Below are 21,752 nucleotides of genomic sequence, written 5' to 3'. Positions count from 1 at the left end.
GCAGTTAGCCACTGCTGCCTCACGGTGCCAAGGACCCGGGCTCGATCCCGGCCCCAGGTCACTCCTTGTGGAGTTTGCACATTCACTCTGTGTCTATGTGGGTCTCGCCCCCACAACCCAAAGATGTGCAGGGTAGATGGTTTGGCCACACTAAATTGCCCCTTAAATATGAATAAAAGAATCGGGTACTCAACATTTATTTTGATAAATTTAATCTACTTTCACCAATGCCTCAATTTATTCATTTTTCATTTGTTCATGGAATGTGGGTGTTGCTGGCAAAGTCAGTATTTAACGCCCATTCATAATTACTCTTGAGTGATGGTAAGCCACTTTCTTGAACTGGTGTTGGTGCACCCACAATACTATAAGGGAGGTATTTTAAGATTTTAACCCAATGACAGTGAAGAAACGGTGACTATATACTTCCAAGTCAAGATGGTGTGTGACTTGGAAGGGAACTTGCACGTGGTGGTGTTCCCATGCGTCTGCTACGTTGAACAATTTCTACAGCAACATAGTGCACATGTACCTCAGAGGGGTAATTTGAAATAAATGCAACTGTCTCCAGAGGGGGAAGACTTTTAAAGGTGTGCTTACATTTCTGAATATCATTTGCTTGTAGAATATGAAAACAAAATAAGGTATTTTTTTTAAATAGACTATTGAAAGCTTAAAACAAATTCAAAATGTTATTCCCATTACTGTATTGCCTTATTTATTTCACATATTTGCCACCTCAATAGAAACTAGGAGCAGGAGGAGGCCATTCAGCCTTTTGATCCTGCCTCGCCATTCAATATGACAAAGGCTGATCCTCGATACCAAATTCCTGCTTACACCCTTAGAATCCTTTCATTGCATAAAGAGGCCATTTGGCCCATTGAGGCTGCAACAAACCTCCAAAAGAGCTCCCCACCTAGGCCCGGACCTATCTCCATAACCCCATCGAACCCTTTGGAAACTAATGCAGTTTAGCATGGCCACTCCACCTACCCTGCACATCTTTGGACTGTGGGAGGAAACCAGAGCACATGGAGGAAACACAAGACACTGGGAGAACGTGCAAACTCTACACACAGTTACCCAAGGTCAGAATTGAACCGGGGTCCCTGGCACTGAGGCAGCAGTGCTAGCCACCGTGCTGCCCTATTGAACCCAATTGATTGCAACCCAATCAGGTTAGTGAACATCTGCTGCACACTTTCTACAGCAAGTATATCCTTTCAGAGTAAAACTGCTTGTACTCTAGGTGTGGTCTCGCCAAGGCCTTATATAACTTAAGGAAGACATTTCAACTTCTGAACTCAAGTCCTCTTGCAATGAAGGCCAGCACACGCATGGGATTGTGGGTAGTATCTTGAGATGGATGGTAGCTGGTTGGCAGTCAAGAAGCAAAAAGTTGGAATAAATGGATCTTTTTCCAATGGCAGGTAGTGACTAGTGGGGTACCGCAGGGATCTGTGCTAGGACCCCAACTGTTCACATTATACATTATTGATTTGGACGAGGGAACTAAATGCATTACCTCCGAATTTGCAGTTGATACAAAGCTGGGTGGGAGAGTGAGCTGTGAGGAGGCTGCAGAGATGGGACTTGGACAGGCTGAGTGAGTGGGCATCTGCACGGCAGATGCAGTATAATGTGGGTAAATATGAGGTTATCCACTTCGGTAGCAAAAATAGGAAGGCAGATTATTATTTGAATGGATGTAAATTGAGAGAGGTGGATGGCAGCACTCATATGTGTCAGTTAGGATTATATTAATTGGAGTTTAGCAGCGAGAGGGAATCTCATATAAACGTATACAATTGTAACAGGTTTAAACGGTAGATTCAGAAAGAATTTTCCCGATAGTGGGGGAGTCCAGAATTAGGGGCCATAGTTAGAGGATAAGGGGCAAACCTTTTAGGACTGAGGTGAGGAGAAATTTCTTCTCTCTGAGTCGTGAACCTGTGGAATTCACTACCAAGAAAGTAATTGAAGCCAAAACATTGTGTAATTTCAAGAAGGAATTGGATATAGCTCTTGGCTAAAGGAATCAAGGGATATTGGGGGGGGGGGGGAAGGCGGAATCAGGGTATTGAACTTGATGATCAGAATGAATGCAGAGCAGGCTCGCAGGGCCGAATGGTGGCCTGCTTCTATTTTCTATGTATGTTTCTATCTATACCATTTGCCCTCCAAATTGCTTGCTGCACCTACCTCTCCACTTTGACTGGTGTAGAAGAACACCAGATCCCTTTATACATCCACACTTCCCAATTTAAATAATACTCTTTCTGTTTTTCACACACAAGTGTGTAACATCATTTAACTGCGTTGTACTGCATCTGCCATGGGTTTGGCCATTCGCACAACTTGTCTAAATCACCATTCTCCCCGTGTCTGCGTGGATTTCACCCCCACAACCCAAAGACGTGCAGGTTAGGTGGATTGGCCATGCTAAATTGCCCCTTAATTGGAAAGAAATAATTGGGGACTCTAAATTTATTTTTTTTAAACTTGTCTAAATTACCTTGAAGCCTCCTTGCATCCTCTTCACAATTCTACCCAGTTTTCTGTTGTCAACAAATTTGGAAATGTTTTATTTGGTTCCTCAATGTTCCTTTATTAACAGCTGGGGCCCAAGCACCAGTCCCTGGAATACTCCATTATTCACTGCCTGCCACTTTGTTTCCTGTCTGTCAACCGATTCTCAATCCATGCCAACACATTTCCCCCTATCCCATATGCTTTAGATTTGCCCAATAACCTCTTAAGAGGGACTTTATTAGAAGTCTTCTGAAAGTCCAAATGCGCCACATCTAATGGTTCTCCTTTACCTATTCTACTAGTTAACACTCAAAAAACTCCAGTAGATTTGGTAAGCATGATTTGCCTTTCATAAACCCATATATAGGCTTTGTCCAACCACGTCTTTTATAATAGATTCTAGCATCTTCCCCACTTCTAATGTCAGTCTAACCGGTCTGTAATTCTCTTTTCTTTTCTCCTTCCCTTTTTTAATAGTGGGGTTACATTTGCCACTCCCCAATCTGTAGGAACTGCTCAGGAGTCTATAGAATTTTGGAAGATAACCACCATTGTATCCAGTATTTCCTTTTTATTTTTTTTTATTTTTATAAATTTAGATTACCCAATTATTTTTTCCAATTAAGGGGCAATTTAGCGTGTCCAATCCACCTACTCTGCACATTTTTGGGTTGTGGGGGCGAAACCCACGCAGACACGGGGAGAATGTGCAAACTCCACACGGACAGTGACCCAGAGCCGGGATCGAACCTGGGACCTCAGCGCCGTGAGGCAGTTGTGCTAACCACTAGGCCACCGTGCTGCCCGTATCCAGTATTTCCAGCGCCACTTCCTTTAATATGGAATATAACATTGAAATACAACACAGGCAGATTTAAAATGTGCAGTTTAAACATTATCAGCATGTACATAATATGCTGGTGGAGGAGTTGCAGTTTATCTTATTGTTCTACGCCTATCTGTGCTGGAGACAAAACAAAAACTTCATACCCATGAAGCAATTTTAACTTTTTATTAATCCAAAGTGTTAAGCATACAAAAATGAGTACAAAAATGTAAAATATGATCACATCCTCAAAAAATATTTACAAATGTTCGGACCGAAGAGTCTGCTGCAATATTGAAATATTCTGATGCTGGTTATTTATATACATGGTGGGTTTATTATTTATTGGAGTGAATAACTTTTCCACTAATGAACATTGGTTAGTAATTTAATTCTGAGAAGTGCAGCACTTTACCAATAAAACACATCTGAGCCATTGCTTTTAATGCCATCCAAAAAACATGAATTATACAATCAATAGTCACAAAGAATTAGAGAACCTACCCTGCTGATGAATGAATTTCTCTCCCAATGAAACTATGCTCCTTCACATGCAAAATGTCTTTAAATTGCCTGTTTAATAGATATAGTAGCATAATGGTATATTAATTGACCAGTGACCTGGACTAATGATCCAGAGACATAAGTTCAAATACCAGTGAGAAAATTAAATTCAATTAACTAAATAGATCTGGATGAAGGGTGTGTATATTATGGAGACCATGAAACTACTGGATTATCTTGTTTTAAAATTCATCTGGTTCACCAGTGGAGGCTGTCCTTAGCCAGTCTGGCCTATGTAACCTCAGAGCAATATCTGCTCTCTGGCTTGTTGGGCCTTTCAATCAGTTGAATAGGGCTTGCCAGTGAATGTGAATGAATAAAACTGAAAATCATCAGGTCCAAAGATCCACATGGGTGTTCTTTCAGCAAGAACTTTGTACGGAATTGTTTTCATTCTTTGTCCCATGGAATTTGTCCCAAATTCCAATGATTACAAGGGAATTAAACCTGAACCCCATTCATTGCTGCAATTATTTACAATCTGCGCATGTAAGGGCTGTGTTTCTCCAAATGTGGAGCTAGAGAAACTATGTGACATTGGCTTTCAAGTTCTCTTTGCCAAATCCATTTAACACTTCCTAAGAGACCTAACATCAGTGTGATTCACAATTGCTATGGTAGTGGGTGCCTCGGATTGGAAACGGATGAATTCCATGCACTTTTTCCAATCATCTCGATTCAGTTGGTTGGGTTGCTCCTCTGTTAGTGGACAGTGTGATTATGGGTGACAGTGGTTAGCACTGCTTCCTCACTGCGCCAGGTACCCGGGTTCAATTCCAACCTTGGATTACTGTCTATGTGGAGTTTGTACATTCTCCCCGTGTCTGTGTGGGTTTCCCCCAGGTGCTCTGGTTTCCTCCCACAGACCAAAGATATGTAGACTAGATGGATTGGCCAAGCTCAATTGCCCCGAAGTGTTCAAAGGTTGGATGGTGTTACAGGGATAGATTGGAGGATTGGACCTGATAGGGTAGTCTTTCGTAGGGTCGGTGCGGACTCGATGGGCGCTGTAGAGATTTCTGATTTGCCAACAAGGAAGGAAATAAATCCTTGAAAAATGGATACAAGTCAAGTTTAGAACAAATAAGCAATGGAATTTTCAATGTTGTGAACAGAAATTATTTTGGTGTACTTTTTTTTCCCCCTACTCGGAATGCTGGTTAAGTTTCAGTAAAGAAACTGATGTTGAAATGCTGTCACTTTCCCTCCAGCATACAAGCAAAGAGTCATCATTTTCTTATTATTCTGCTGCTTTCTTTTTGTAAATTTCACCAGGAATTGTGCATTCTTCTGCTCAGTGATAAATAGTTTGAGCCACAAACATTGTACCTCCCATCTCGACTGTGGGTCTGGAGTCCAGATTTAGACCTAACTGTTCATTTAAAACTGATCATTGCAGTCAGCAGTAGAACAAAAACTGCCAGAGTTTTGATTAAGTTTTAATGGGAAATGAAAATTGTCAACACCAAAGTTGTTTTTAACAATGTACATACACATTATTTTGATGGAATAATTATTTCAGTCAAATGAGCATGATATTGCCGAGACAATATAAATGGCTTCATTATTCACCAACTATTTCTCCATGAATGTCAGAAGAAAATTGAAAACACTACCACATGCAGCTGAATCTGAACGAGTACAGCACAGCAGGAGGTAGTGTAGGTTTTCTTCTGTTGGCTGCAGTGGAATTTAAATAAACTTAGTGGTGAATTTGGAGCATGTGCCAAAATGGACATTTAAGGCCCACAGTTCAGGTGGATGATATAGTCACTTAGTCCACAAACTGGTTTGTCATGGAGTTTCAGAAGGGCACACTGAAGGGGATGTCCAGAGATGAGACCCCTTAAAACTGAATAGCTATAATAATAATAGATCTACATAAGTTAGTTTATTAAGGATTGAGATTAATCATAGAAAGTATACCCAGTAATCATTCTTAACCTTAAACCTGTATTTTTACGACATAGCAGTAATAAGCAGTGGCCACAATGCATGATGGGATTTAAGCTAGCTAACTTGCCCATGTTTTTGAGACAAACTGGATTGTGTGGTCAGCAAATAACATAGTGAACTCAGTAAACAGTTCTTATCGGTGCCCCTAATATCCTGCTTTAGACAATCCATGGTGTAAAGAGGAAACCAGCTTTGGCATCCTGCCCCTGGATGAGCAATGAGGTGGACAGGAACTGACTGCGACACGTAGGATGGGAATGTCAGAAAAGCAACTTTAGAATGGACACAAGATCCTGGTAAACGACAAGTGACAGGATGGGGTTAAATCATGAGCTGATCACAAGTCATCATTTTGCTTAAAGTAAATTTTACTGGATAATATAGAAACAACAGCTCCAAGGAATGGATCAAGTCCACCTGGGGTGGGCTATTGATTTTGAGGAAATGCTATAATTGTTTTTTTTAAACCAGTATTAGACAAATTTACCTTCGCATAAGATCTTTCTCTCGTACGTGATGCAAGCTTGGAATAATAAAGCCATCTCAACCAGGTTGATGTGTGTCTGCAGAACTGTGTATGAAGCTGAGCCATAGCTGGCTCAATACTCAGGCCTTGGAAACACTCCTACACACACCGCATTTTTCTCATTTCAGCTGAGCCCTGTAGCCAACAGGCACTAACTGTGAAGGTTCCTTTCCTTGTGATGAAAATGATTACAATGAGCGTATTGTGCTCTTGATTAAGTTACTATTCATATTATTTTCTTTTGCAACTATAAGCTGGAGCATTAAACAAGTGAGAAGCCCCCCAAAAAAGGTTGAATCAAAACAGCTGCAGTCTTTTGCCATTTTGCAGTGTTGTATAGGGGTTGGAGGTGGAAATTAGGCAGTTTCTTGTGTCCTGTTGCTATCCAATGACTGATGCTGTAAAGTATATAAATGTCTAATGAGGATAAGATTAAGCTCAGCTGTCCACACAGTCAAATAGCTCATCAATACTTGCCACCTAATCTAATGAAGAAAGTTTGACTACTTGAGCAAAATAACAAGAGAGCTGCTCTTTCCCATAGAATCACATCTCAACAAGAGTCTCTGCCTGAAGCAAAGGAGAAAAGAAAATGGGAAGAGGGTACAGCCAACTGGGTGTATTTTACTTGTAATTAACGTTGGGATCATACTTCAATTCTTCTCTTCGCTTGCGACAGCAAATGGCGATGGCTACTGCTCCTTTCCCTTTATGGATTACCATGCATGTGTTGTCCACAATGTATGCTCCATGGGTCTGAGCACCATGGGAATATGCACTGCATCCAGTCAATGTCCAACCTTCATCACATGACACCATCACCTGGAAATTAAAACACAGGCTAGTAAAGCAAAAATCCATTCAACTCAAATCTTGATAATGTACAACTTGCACATGCCTGTCTGACAGAATTAAGTGTCTTGGCTGCAGTCCCCATTTCCTTTTTTAAAAAAAATCTTTTTATTGCCATTTTCCAAATTTATAAACCGTTATTTACATTGTTTGCCGCGTTAATTTATTGTATTATACAGAAAGGTCTGTCCTGTCCTTCCCTTAATTTACCCTATGTACAATTTGCTGCCCCCTCCCTCCCATGTTTCCTTTTTGTGTCTTTCCAACCTTTCCTCTTCCTCCCCCCTCCCTCCCACGACGTTGCGCATTCCTATGGTCCCCCCCCCCCCCCCCCCATCCTTATTTTCCCCTTGTCCTTGCTATCTCTCCCATTTCCCCATCTGACTCGTTGCTGGCCTCGAACAGGTTTTGGAACAGACTGACAAACTGCCCCCTTGCATCTAGGAAGCCTTCCTCCGACATTCGGATGGCATGCTTGATCTTCTCCAGGTGGAGAAATTCTGAAAGGTCAGCGAGCCAGTCTGCAGCAGTGAGTGGTGCTGCTGATCGGCAGCTGAGCAGGATTTTTCGGCGTGCGATTAGGGAAGCGAAAACTAGGGCGTCGGACCTCTTCTCCATGTGTACATCTGGCTGCTCCGATACCCCAAGGATTGTCACAATTGGGCATGGCTTCACCCTCACAACCTTGGACATTGCCTCAGAGAAGGCGGTCCTCGGAGAAGGCTATCCAGAACCCAGCAAGTTTGGGCAAGCCCAAAATATGTTGGTGGGGTTGGCCGGCCCCCTCTGGCACCGTTCACATTCAGCCCAGCAAGTCTGCATCGACCCTCTTAAAGACCCTACCAAGCCCCAACTCTATCCCTGCAACCCCACCTAACCTACACAACTGTGGACATTAAGGGGCAATTTAGCATAGCCATCCACCTAACCTACACATCTTTGGACGATGGGAGGAGACCAGAGTACCCAGAGGAAATCCACGCAGACATGGGGAGAAAATGGAAACTCTGCACAATCCCCAAAGGTTGGAATTGAACCTGCGTCCCTGGCCCTGTGAGGCAGCAGTCCTCCGGGTGCTCCGGTCGATGCACTGCTGGAATTCTGTGGTTTTATGATGACCATGAAACCATTGACGATTGTGGTAAAAACCCATTGAGTTCACTGATGCCCGTTATGGAAGGAAACTTGCCATCCTTACCTGGTCTGACCGTCATGTGACTCCAAACCCATAGCAATGTGGTTGACTCTTACATGCCCTCTGAAGTGGGCAGTAAAACACTCAATTGTATTCAACTGCTACAAATGTAACAGACCACCCGGCATCAAACTAAGCTCTGCTGTCCTGCCACATCCAGTCGTGAATGGTGGTGGATAATTAAACAACTCACTGGAGGAAGTGTGTCCATAAATATCCCCATCCTCAATGATGAAGGAGCCCAGCACATCAGTGCAAAAGATCAGGCTGAAGCATTTGCAACAATTTTCAGCCAGAAGTGCCAAATGGGTGAAAACCTTTTGAGGGTGGTGGGCGTCTGGAATTCACTGCCTAAATTGGTGGTTGAGGCTGAAACACTCGACTCATTTAAAAAGTACCTGAATCTGCATCTGAAGTGCTGTAATCTGCAAGGTTACAGACCAGGTGCTGACAAAATGGGATTAAAATAAGCAGCTAGGTTCTTTCTTTTCACCTTTTGGCCAGGACAGACATAATGGGCTGAATGGCCCCTTTCTCCACCGTAACATTTCTATGGTTTCTGTAAAGGTCATCATCATTAAAATTACAGAAACCCCCACCCGCCCCCCAAACTTGCATGAGCTAAACAAAAAACAAATGAAATCAAAATAAAATAAAACTCCCTTATTGGGAGTTGGGTCAATGGAAACAGGTCTGTGCCAATGATGACCACTATTAACATGATAGGAATCATCCTTTGCCACAGATTGGAAGATGGGTGTTGTAAGCAAAACTGACAGGAGTCTATTTGCAAAAGGTTCTGCTGCTAAAAGCATTTTTAACTTTTTCTCCAGTTGATAATTTCGATACTCATTCAATTTTCAGACATGTTTCAACCCAACCCAGGCTCACTGGATGGGGAAATATCCTTCTGTCATGTCAGCTGCTCATTGGTGAGTGTTCATAGTACAACATTGCTTATAATTGGGCACTAAGGGGCAGCATGGTGGCACAGTGGTTAGCACTGCTGCTATCGGTGCCAAGGTCCCAGGTTCAATTCTGGGTCACTGTCCGTGTAGAGTTTGCACATTCTCCCCGTGTTTGCGTGGGTTCCGCCCCCATGGGCAAGTGGATTGCCAATGCTAAATTGGCTACTCTAAATTTATTTTTAAAAAATAAATAATTAATTGGGCACTAAATAGCCTGTCTTATTCTGGGCAAGAGTGCTTGGTGTTCAGCAAATCTGGTGCTCACAAAAGGAGATACATGCTGCAAACACTGTAGAAGCAGTACTGGTAAACGTAATATTTGGTTTACTAATGTGTTTGATTAACGATTTCTTGCCTCCCAAAAAAGTGGCTTCGCTTGAGCTGCGTCAATGATACATTGCCATCAATCTTCCATTGTAGCCCGAGTATAGGGTTTGTGGTGATAAATTTATCTACTGTAAAAGGTTTGGACAATTGTACAGTAGGTGGAAAATCTCAGACAAATCTAATACTAATTATATTTAAGATTTTATTATTTTACAGGCGTAATTAAGGATAGATGAAATGCACTCAACACTGGCAGGTTAGGACTACAATATTGATATCCAGCAGGGTACATTGCACGGTAACTGAAAATATTACATTGTACCCAATAGGGGCAGAATTAATGGAAGTACTGGAACAGGACAAATGTGCAATCCTGCTGTTGTATCTCGGAGAATCAACTGTTGAATGTTTGATGCAAGTGTAATTAAGAGCTCTTAATTGTTTACCCGTTTTCTGCATGAATCAATCAGCAGTATTTAGAAAATTACCGCTGGTGACAATTTGTTCATCCGCAAATTTAAACATGGAAGCTATAGTTTTCCTTCAATAAAACTAACTTCAACAACATATGTATTTGGAATCTTCATTTTACCCATTGCTCTTCCAGTCATTTTACATTGAGGATGTGGCCCTGCCTTAAATGGCCCTCAAGCTTGATGGATCTTTCAAATAAAATCGTCCAAAATTTAGAATATAATTTCACCTTTTCTGTGAAACCTGTGGAGCTCTGTTCCTTCACTTCACACTGAAGGCTTGGTGCTTGGCAGCAGGTAGCATGTGAGGTTGTCTCCTTTTGTCCTGTACACTGCTTGTTTGCTCGCGGGATAACCGTGTCACTGAACTTTGTGGAGGAGTGGGAGCTGCAGCCTGCACAAAAAAATTGAAGTTTTATTTATTTCTTAATTCACACCCATACATGCACTGAAGGGAAGTAGGTGAAATGGAATCTGTCTGCGTCAATTGTCTTTTCTAGCTTGAAGCAGCCTTGATAAAATGAGCAGAGTTGCAAATTTTGCATCTAGTTTTAGATTGTCTGAATCTCTGAAATGTACGCATCAAGTATTTCAGACTGTAGAGTCCTGATACTTCTGAAATATAACAGGTCCTCCCACTATAGACAATTATGGAGAACTTCAGGGATGCTGGGGGGAAATGTTGCCCATGCAAAATGTACAGATACCAGATCCATAGATAAGTGGTCTCTGAATTATAATAGTTCAGGTATGATTCATGCTGGTGCCAAATGGTCCCTTATACTCTTAGTTCTCTTTACTCTCACAAAGTCTTTCAGGAAAGCAGGATTTTCTGAAGGCGGAGGGTGAACAGCCAGACAGAGGATGTGGTTCATGTTGGTACCAACAACATTGGTAAAAAGAGGGATGAGGTCCTGCAAGGAGAATATGTGGGGGCTGGAGAGGGGTATGAAATAAATTAAAAAGCATGACCTCAAAATATCAATCTCTGGATTACACCCAGTGCCATGTGCTAGCAAGACCACAAATAGGAGAATAGACCAGATGACCCAAGGGACCTAAATCTAAACAAAGGAAACTTAGCTGCTATTGATTGGGGAACTTAATTGGAAGGCATGGCAGCAGATAAGCAATGACTAATATTTAAGGAACAGATGCATGCATTGCAACAGTTATACATTCCTTTCTGAAAAAACAAAAATCACACAAGGCAAAGTGGTCCAACCATGGCTAACAAAAGAAATTAAAACTAAGAATTAGATCCAAAGAGGAGTCATGACTTGCTAAGAAGAGTTGCTAAAAAACATTGTAAACCTAAGGATTGAGGGAAGTTTTAAATTCAGCAAAAGTGGAACAAGCGATTGATTTTTGCAGACAGAACATGTATACACATTGCCCGCATCAGATAAATAAAGTGGCAGCCAATCACTGATTCATTCCCCAGGGCAATCCCTTTAAACAATGCTTGGCAGTTATTTGTCAATCACCATCAACTGGTGCAGTCTCGATGGCAAAGCCTCAATCAATCAGCATTCCTTTTTACAGTATAAATATTTGTTTTCTCCTTAAACAGATATTCTTGCAATTGTGCTGATGAGTGCAAACAAAAAGCTTCAACATGTCACTTTTTTAAGCGACTTTAAAACATGTAGTCACGCATCGGATATAGGTGTTGCTGGCTAGACCAGCATGTGTTGTCCATCGCTAATTGCTCTCGAGATGGTGGTAGTGAGCTAACTTCTTGAGCTGCAGGTGTCCATGTGTTGTAGGAACACCCACAGTGCTGTTAGATAGGTAGTTCCAGGATTTAGATGCACTTTAGCCATGTGATTCTATAACTCGCCTACGAGAGCTATGCTGAAGTTAAGCACTTCGGATTTTTTCTCTTCTTTCCTCCTGCCCTACCCCCCTCTTTTGAGAGTTCAAACCTTGTTACTGTGCCACTGCATGGGTTTCCTCCAGGTGCTCCGGTTTCCTCTCACAGTCCAAAGATGTGCAAGTGCTGGTAAGATGTTCAGAATACCAGTGCAATATGCTACACACAACCTAAAATCAAGTGGCTTATAATACAACCTTCATCACCACTGTCTTCAAAATGGAATGTCTGAAGGCAAGATTACAATTCATAATGAAGTTATAAATATTATGTCTTGGTCCCAGTGGGAAAGACTGGCTCAGTGTCCTTCTGAACAGCCAAATGGGGTCTCATAATATATGTTGAAATCCCCCCCCCCCACATCAGTGTATAATCAATTTTCCCCACCTCAAACAACCACTCTCTTCCCACCCCAATGATGGCAGCAAAATAGGACGTGGTTTGTTAATGGTCAGGACTCCTGTGGCCCTCACCTGAACTTGAGCAATGAGTATTTGCATTAGTATAATCATACATCAACCACAATTGCCAAAGTGCAGCTCAATCTTGAGCTAGACATCCACACTCCTGCTCTTCCAGCAGGGACCACTCAATAGGAATTGGAACTAGGGACCCTAGCAATCAGTTCTTGTGAAAGTGTAGGAACAGGAGTAGGCCATTCAGCCCATCAAGCCTACTCCGCCATTCAATATGATCATGGCTGATAAGACACATTAATGCCTTTTACGCATGCTATCCTCATAATCCGTTACCTTATTGTTAATCTATCAATCTCTCTTTAAACATACACAATGATTGAGCTTTCACAACCTCCAGGGGTAGATAATTCCAAAGATTCACAACCCTTTGTGTAAAGAAATTTCTCCTCATCTCCGTTCTAAGTGGCATCCCCCTTATTTTAAAATTGTGCTTGCTGATTCTAGACTCCCCAACCAGGGGAAATATCTTACCTGCATCTATCCTGTCTATTCCTTTAAGTATATTGCAAGTTTCAATGCGATCACCTCTCATTCATCACAACTCTAGAGAGTACGGGAGAGGCTAATTATCGTGCTCCCGTCACTGCAGCTACCGGATGCAGAGTAAGAGTTGAACCTGGAACCTGCACATTACGTGGTGTAATTATCCAGTGAAGCTGCTGGAAATCAAGACAAGAACTTACAAAATTTATTCTATGGGAATAGACTATTTGGGGCAGCATGGTAGCACAGTTTCTTCACAGCACCAGGGTCCCAGGTTTGACTCCCAGCTTGGGCCACTGTCAGTGCGAAGTCTGCATGTTCTCCCCGTGTATGCATGGGTTTCCTCCGGGTGCTCCAGTTTCCTCCCACAATCCAAAGATGTGCAGGTTAGGTGGATTGGCCATCCTAAATTGCCCTTAGTGTCCAAAAAAGGGTGGGGTGGGGTTACGGGGATAGGGTGGAAGTGTGGCTTGGATAGGGTGCTCTTTCCAAGGGCCAGTGCAGACTCAATGGGTTGAATGGCCTCCTTCTGCACTGTAAGTTCTTTGATTCTATGACTATTTGGAAGCACATTCAATACCAAGGTTCAAATCTGGAACTCTGAAGTTAGGTGCTCCGGCATTCTGTCACCAATAGACTGTCCATGCCTAATGTTCTAACAATATTGCTTACCAGTAAGGAGGTAGCCCTTATGTGGACAGCCTGCCATTTGTATAGTGCCACCATCATCGACTGAGCTGGTGTTAACGAGACATTCAGCTCTTGGCCAAGTGCAGCACCTGGAAATTGCATAAACTCCCTGGCTGCCAAAGGCATTGTGAGCGATACATTTCTTCATCCCGTGGGTTTCCTAGGATATAAATAATTAAAAGAGAAAGAGGTTTAGAAAATGTAATGACCAGCGCAATGTGAAGGTGCTATTGCAGCTGTTGCAAAAAATATTTTTCATCTCTGCTTTAACAAAAAGAAAACAGGTTTTGTATTGTGCATTTGCCATGATAGCAGACATGAGGAGAGCACAAGCAGTGACCTTTATAAAACTCCAGAGCAGACATCCTTCAACTCCAGATTACACTCGCACAAGACTGGTTACACAATAAAACATTACCCCTTCATTTCATTGTTACTCCACTCTAAACTATTTGTAGCATTGTATCCATTCCCCTCCAAATAAATCCAACAGTCAACTCTCGTAGACTAAATTCTCTGGTAACTTTAAGACTATGTACTACAATATGAAGCATGAGCAACAAAGAGAAGTGTCAGTACACTAATCTTCAATAATGCAGAATTTCTATCCTCATCTCTCAGTTTCCTGATTGATAATTTGAGCATCTCTCGGGCAGTATGCAGGTGCCATGTTGGAACCTGCCTCATCATGAAGATAGATTGGAAAATTGGGTGTAAAAGCCAATACATACAATGTGCTGCCCTTCCAATCATCTATTCGCTAAAATGTTCTCACTGGAAAATCTGAAGCACCATAAATCACAACTATCTCTGAATCGGCAATTAAAATGAGAACGCATGCTGGGCGTACAAGATTTTTGTTAAAGAAAAGCTGTTGCATTTGTTATTTTTATAAACTACCAATTTATACATAGGTTTTTTTTTAAATAATTTTTATTGAAATTTTTCGATACAAACATTTACCCCTATTACATTTAAATTATAACACCACAAGTCCCCCCTGGAAAAACCTCCCCACGCCCTCCCCCGCGCGCACCCCCCCACCCACCCTCTCCCCCCCCCCCCCCCCCCCTCCGCGCTATCAGTCTAGCAACCAAACCGTTTTTCCCTTTCTGCCGATGGCCTCGGGCAGTCCTTGCCCGCGACCCCCCGCTGACGTGCTCCCTTCGTTGCTATCCCCCCCCCCTCCCTTCCCCCCCCCCCCTTTTCTCCCCGGGTTGCTGCTGTTTCGGCCTCCGGTTCCTATCTCTGATCCAGAAAGTCAAGGAAGGGCTGCCACCGCCGGAAGAACCCCTGTACCGACCCTCTCAGGGCGAATTTGATTCTTTCCAATTGGATGAAGCTTGCCATGTCGTTTAACCAGGTGTTAACGCTTGGTGGCCTTGTGTCCCTCCACTGAATCAAGATCCTTCTCCGAGCTACCAAGGACGCAAAGGCCAATATTCCGGCCTCCCTTGCCTCCTGTACTCCTGGCTCCACCCCAACCCCAAAATCGCTAGCCCCCACCCTGGTTTGACCCTGGTTCCCACCACTCTCGATACCGTCCCCGCCACCCCCTCCCAGAACTCTTCCAGTGCCGGACACATCCAGAACATATGTACATGGTTCGCAGGGCTTCCCGAACACCTAACACACCTGTCCTCCCCCCCGAAGAACCGACTCATCCTAGTCCCCGTCATATGGGCTCTGTGCAGCACCTTAAATTGGATGAGGCCCAACCTTGCGCACGACGACGACGAATTGACCCTCTCTAGGGCATCCGCCCATGTCCCATCTTCTATCTGCTCTCCCAGCTCCGCTTCCCACTTGTCTTTCAGCTCCTCTATCGGTACCTCCTCCACCTCCTGCATTATTTTGTAGATGTCCGAGACCTTCCCTTCTCCGACCCAGGCCCCTGACAGCACCCTATCACTCGCCCCTCCATCGGGAAGCAAGGGGAATCCTTCCACCTGTCGTCTGGCAAATGCCTTCACCTGCAGGTATCTAAACGTGTTCCCCGGGGGGAGCTCAAATTTCTCCTCCAGCTCTCCCAGGCTCGCAAACCTCCCCTCTATGAACATGTCCCTCAGTTGCCTGATGCCCGCCCTGTGCCAGCTCTGGAATCCCCCGCCAGTGTTCCCCGGGACAAATCTGTGGTTCCCTCTCAGTGGCGCCGCCATCAGACCCCCCACTTCCCCCCTGTGTCGCCTCCACTGCCCCCAGATGTTAAGGGTGGCCGCCACTACCGGACTCGTGGTATACCTTGTGGGGGGGAGCGGCCATGGTGCCGTTACTAGCGCCCCCAGGCTTGTATTGCCGCAGGACGCCCTCTCCATACGTTTCCAAGCTGCCCCCTCCCCCTCCATCACCCACTTGCGCACCATCGATGCGTTCGCCGCCCAGTAGTATCCGGAAAGATTGGGTAGCGCTAATCCTCCACTGTCCCTACTCCGTTCCAAGAAAATCCTTCTCACTCTAGGGGTGCCATGCGCCCACACATAGCCCATAATGCTGCTAGTTACCTTCTTGAAGAAGGCCCTGGGGAGGAAGATGGGCAAGCACTGGAACAGAAACAAGAACCTCGGGAGGACCGTCATTTTGACTGACTGCACCCTCCCTGCTAGCGACAGCGGTACCATGTCCCACCTCTTGAACTCCTCCTCCATCTGCTCCACCAGCCTTGAAAAGTTCAGCTTGTGGAGGGTCCCCCAGTTCCTTGCCACCTGCACCCCCAAGTACCTGAAGCTCTTTACTGCTCTCCTAAAGGGGAGCCGCCCAATTCCCTCCCCCTGATCTCCCGGGTGTATCACAAAGACCTCACTTTTACCCACATTTAATTTATATCCCGAAAAGTCCCCAAACTCCGCTAGTATTTCCATTACCTCCGGCATTCCCCCTTCCGGATCCGCCACATACAACAACAAATCATCCGCATAGAGTGATGCCCGATGCTCCTCCCCTCCCCTTGTCAGTCCTCTCCAACCCCCTGAACCCCTCAGTGCCATCGCCAACGGTTCGATCGCTAATGCAAATAGTAAGGGGGATAGGGGGCATCCCTGCCTGGTACCTCGATGGAGCCCAAAATACTCCGACCTCCTCCCGTTTGTAACCACACTCGCCATCGGGGCCGAATACAGCAGCTTCACCCACTTGATAAATCCCTCCCCAAACCCAAACCGTTCCAGCGTCTCCCACAGGTATTCCCACTCCACCCTATCGAATGCCTTCTCCGCATCCAGTGCTACCACTATCTCAGCCTCCCCCTCCACTGCTGGCATCATAATTACATTCAACAGCCTCCGGACATTTGTATTAAGTTGTCGTCCCTTTACGAAACCCGTCTGGTCCTCATGGATTACCCCTGGCACACAATCCTCTATTCTGGTTGCCAGGACCTTTGCCAACAGTTTGGCATCTACATTCAAGAGGGAGATAGGCCTATAGGACCCGCACTGTACAGGGTCTTTGTCCCGCTTCAGGATCAAGGAGATCAGGGCCTGTGACATTGTCGGGGGCAGAGCCCCCCCCTCTCGCGCCTCATTGAAGGCTCGCACCAGCACTGGACCCACCAAGTCCACATACTTCTTATAAAATTCCCCCGGGAACCCATCCGGCCCCGGCGCCTTCCCCGCCTGCATCTGGCCTATCCCTTTAACTAGTTCCTGCAGCTCTATCGGCGCCCCCAGCCCCTCCACCCGTTCCTCCTGGACCTTTGGGAACCTCAATCTATCGAGGAAGTTCTCCATTCCCCCCCTCCTCCTGGGCGGCTCAGACCGGTACAATTCCCTGTAGAAATCCCTGAAGACCCCGTTCACCTCTTGCCCCTTCTGCACTACGTTCCCTCCCTTCTCTCTCACTCCCCCAATCTCTCTGGCTGCATCTCGCTTGCGCAGCTGGTGTGCTAGCATCCTGCTCGCCTTTTCCCCGTACTCATAGACCGCACCCTGTGCCCTTCTCCATTGCGTCTCCGCCTTCCTAGTGGTCAGTAGGTCAAACTGGGCCTGTAAACTGCGCCGCTCCCTCAACAGCCCCTCCTCTGGTGTCTCCGCATATCTCCTGTCCACTTCTATAAGTTCCCCCACCAGTCTCTCCCTCTCCTGCCTCTCCTTCCTTTCTCTGTGTGCCCTTATGGAGATCAGCTCTCCTCTGATCACTGCTTTCAGGGCCTCCCATACTACCCCCACCTTCACCTCGCCCGTGTCGTTCGTGCCCAGATATCTCTCAATGCCCTTCCGGACCCTTCCGCACACCTCATCGTCCGTCAGCAGCCCCACATCCAGGCGCCACAGCGGGCGCTGGTCCCGTGCTTCCCCCAGTTCTACCTCTACCCAGTGTGGTGCATGGTCCGAAATCGCAATGGCCGAGTACTCCGTGTCCTGCACTCTCGAAATCAGCCCCCTGCTCAGTACAAAAAAGTCTATTCTGGAGTACACCCTGTGGACGTGGGAGAAAAAAGAATACTCCCTCGCCCTTGGCCTGCCAAATCTCCAAGGGTCTACCCCCCCCATCTGCTCCATGAACCCCCTTAGCACCTCCGCCGCTGCCGGCCTCCTATTCGTCCTGGAACTCGATCTGTCCAGCCCAGGGTCGAGCACTGTGTTGAAGTCCCCCCCATGACCAGGCCTCCTGCCTCCAGACCCGGAATGAGGCCCAACAGGCGCCTCATAAAACCCGCGTCATCCCAATTCGAGGCATATACATTTACCAGCACCACATTCTCTCCCTGCAGCCTACCCTTCACCATCACGTACCTACCCTCCTTATCTGCTACCACCTGCGCCGCCACGAACGACACCCTCTTTCCCACCAAAATCGCCACCCCCCGGTTCTTTGCGTCCAAGCCTGAGTGGAACACCTGTCCCACCCACCCCCTTCTCAGGCGCACCTGGTCTACTACTCTCAAGTGAGTCTCCTGCAACATTGCCACATCCGCCTGCAGTCCCTTTAGGTGTGAAAAAACCCTTGATCTCTTGACCGGTCCGTTCAGCCCCCTCACATTCCAAGTAATCAACCGGGTCGCGGAGCGACCCGTCCCTTTCCCCTGTCTATTAGCCATGTTCTGTCCCCTGTTCGTCCCGGGTCGACCCTCCCCTTCTGACCCGTTCCCCATGGCGATGGCCCCCCCCCCCCTCTCTCCTCCCGTTCTTCCCTTCCCGTCCTCAGCCTTTCCAGCAGCAACCCGGTATCCCCCCCTAACCCCCCTTCCCCCCCCCCCCCCCCCCCCCCCCTGGCTAGGACCCCTCCTAGCCGCAGTGTATCCACCATCGTACTCCCGAGAGTCAGCTGGTTTTCGCTGACCCGGCTGCCCCTGCCACACTCCGACTCCTCCAGAGGCCCCTCCCCCCCCCTTGCCATCCCTCTCTGACTCCGCTTCAGCGCGGGAAAAGCCGCCATTGCTGGCCACACCCCACTCTTCTCTCCTCCCCCTTCCTCCGTCCCGCGCGCGGGAAACAGGGGAGAGCCCGCGCTTTCGCCCGGCCACACCCTACCCCGCCATCTTCAATTCCACCCCCGTCCCCATCCACACCGATAACAAAGCCCCCTTAAAACGAGAGGAAGAGAAAAGAGAAAAAGAAAACACGCATAACCCACTTGCTCCCCCCCCGTCCCGCCTCCCCAACTTAACAATATAACAATATAAATAACAAATTGCAAATAAATACATAAATACATAACTATGCCTGCATAACTAAATAACTAAATAACTACCCAATAATAACGTACTTAACCAACAGTAACCATAACCCTTAAAGAACAGATCAAAAAACAGTAAAAAAGCCCCCCCTACAACAACAATAATTAAGGGAAGTTGGCAACGGGAAGAGACACTCAAAAAGGAACAAAGAAACCCCCCATAACACAAGTTTCAAAGAAACCAAACGATCCATCAACTTTAACCAAGTTCCGACCTGGCCTAAGAAAGACATGGGCCACTTGATCAGTCAAGGGTACTCGGGCGGCCTCGACCGCCGGCGTTCCCAAGTTCTAGTTCAGGTCCAGCTTTTCCTCCCGAACAAAAGTCCATGCCTCCTCTGGGGTCTCAAAGTAATGGTGCTGGTCCTTGTAGGTGACCCACAAGCGCGCTGGCTGCAGCATTCCAAACTTGATCCTTTTTGCGTGCAGCACCGCCTTCGTTCGGTTAAACCGGGCCCGCCGCTTTGCCACCTCCGCACTCCAGTCCTGATATATCCGCACCGTCGAATTCTCCCATTTGCTGCTTTTCTCCCTCTTGGCCCACCTCAGCACTTTCTCCCGATCGCAGAGACGCTGGAACCGCACCAGCACCGCCCTCGGGGGCTCGCTTGCCCTAGGCCGCCTAGCTATGACCCGATATGCTTCTTCCAGCTCCAGGGGCGATGGACCGGCCCCCTCTCCCATCAGGGAGCTCAACATCTCCGCTACATATTTCGGGAGATCAGGCCCCTCCAGGCCTTCTGCTAGGCCCAGGATCCTCAAGTTCTTCCGCCTCATTCGCGTGTCCAGCTCCTCAAAGCGGCTCTGCCATTTCAGGTGGAGTGCCTCGTGCACCTCCACCTTTCCCACGAGGACCGTGGCTTCCTCCTCCCTCACCGCCATCTCCTGCTGCAGCTCTCTTATCGACGCCTCTTGGGTCGCCTGGGCCCCCATCAGCCTTGTGGTCGTCGCGTTCATGGACTCTAAGAGTTCCACTTTCAGCTCCGTAAAACACCGGAGGAGAGCGGCCTGCTGCTCCTCCGCCCATTTTCTCCAATCTTCTAGTGCACCACCGGCCGCCATTTTGGTCCTCTTCCCCCGCTTTTTTTGGGGAGCTGCTGCCGCTTTTTTTGTCGCCCCTCTCCGAGTACCGACCATAAAGTTGGTCTCACTCTCCTCAGGGAGCCTTCCCCCATCGGGATTCGTCTTTACAGTACCGTCGGGGCCCTCCAATCGGCCCTTAAACACCTTTGTCGCAGGAGCTGCCAAATGTGCGACTTAGCTGGTCATAGCCGCAACCGGAAGTCAATTTATACATAGGTAAATGTCAATTCCTTGTGGAAGTTCTCGTGCCCAATCCTTGGAACTGTCCTTTTTGATTTTTTTTTCTGTTGTATATATTGTACAGACTTGCCCTTGATTATAGCACTGAAATATTATCCATGCACTTCATCTCAACTGCCCTCTATTTCCTAATGAACCTTATTCAAGGTTCCCTCTATTTTTCAGTTTAATTGTGGTCTTAATCTATTTTTAACAAAACATAGGTTGTTTTAGATTTGTATTGGCAAACATCAGAAATAAGGTATAGTTTTAAGTGGGTTTACTGTAATGTTTCTGTGCCTGGAAGGGTAAAATCTATAGTTAGATTCATGCTGGACAAAGATGTTTGTATGTGTGGGTGTTTGTTAAGTTCTAATTGTGTTTCTATTGTGCTTAGAGATGGCTACAACATGAAGAATAAAAAAAGGTGGAAGCATGTGGATCATTGCTTAGCAACAGGAGGCCACTTTCCAGAGGGAAGGGTTTCAACTGGAATCCAGGGACGTTGGAAATAGCTAGTGAGAGAGAAGGTAGCTCTCAACTGTGCTGGAAGCAGTTGGGTTTTAAAAGGCTGAAGAAGGAGCATCTCTTTCAGCTTTGCCAGAAACAAAGCCATACTATGGAGTAATGGAAATCCAAAGTTCAGGAAAAATGAAGAGAAGTGTCCAATAAGTCTGGAACTAAGTGAACAGAGACCAAGGTATTGTTCAGAAGAATTCAAGGAAGAGTAAACACAATGTTCCGAGTTAAAAGAGACAATTGCAGTAACCAGATTTAAAGTAGGACAGCTGACTTCATAGGTAAAACAAACATTTGATGTCATTCCAATTGAATCTGGGAGTCAAGAATTAAAACAATTGTGAGCAGTTTGTACAGCACTCAAAACAAAGAAATCTTAAAGTGGTTGGTATGTAGCCGTGGAGTGGATTCTGTGTTAAAAGTGGAGCGAGAGCTTTATTTAAAAGTGTTGTTTGAAAAACTTGGTCTGGTTTTGGAATGCAAACTGCAAAAGGAAAGCATTATTAAG

The 21,752-nt window shown here is 45.9% G+C and overlaps 1 protein-coding gene across 1 annotated transcript in view; it reads right to left on the bottom strand.

Moving 5' to 3' along the window:
• Positions 1-6,479: 6,479 nt before the first annotated feature.
• pcsk9 (proprotein convertase subtilisin/kexin type 9) overlaps positions 6,480-21,752 on the bottom strand; it is a 39,021-nt gene continuing 23,748 nt past the window's right edge. Inside the window, exons 14-16 of the mRNA XM_038793495.1 lie at positions 13,733-13,910; positions 10,453-10,616; positions 6,480-7,229 (exon numbers count right to left, since the gene is read on the bottom strand). Of these exons, the coding sequence (XP_038649423.1) occupies positions 7,032-7,229; positions 10,453-10,616; positions 13,733-13,910 (540 nt within the window). The 3' untranslated portion in view covers positions 6,480-7,031. The remainder of the gene's footprint in view (positions 7,230-10,452; positions 10,617-13,732; positions 13,911-21,752) is intronic.

The sequence above is a fragment of the Scyliorhinus canicula genome, chromosome 4 (genome assembly GCF_902713615.1).
Source record: "Scyliorhinus canicula chromosome 4, sScyCan1.1, whole genome shotgun sequence".
Classification (NCBI taxonomy): domain Eukaryota; kingdom Metazoa; phylum Chordata; class Chondrichthyes; order Carcharhiniformes; family Scyliorhinidae; genus Scyliorhinus; species Scyliorhinus canicula.
Note: the sequence above shows the minus strand (reverse complement) of the source record. Positions and strands in the feature narration are given on the sequence as shown.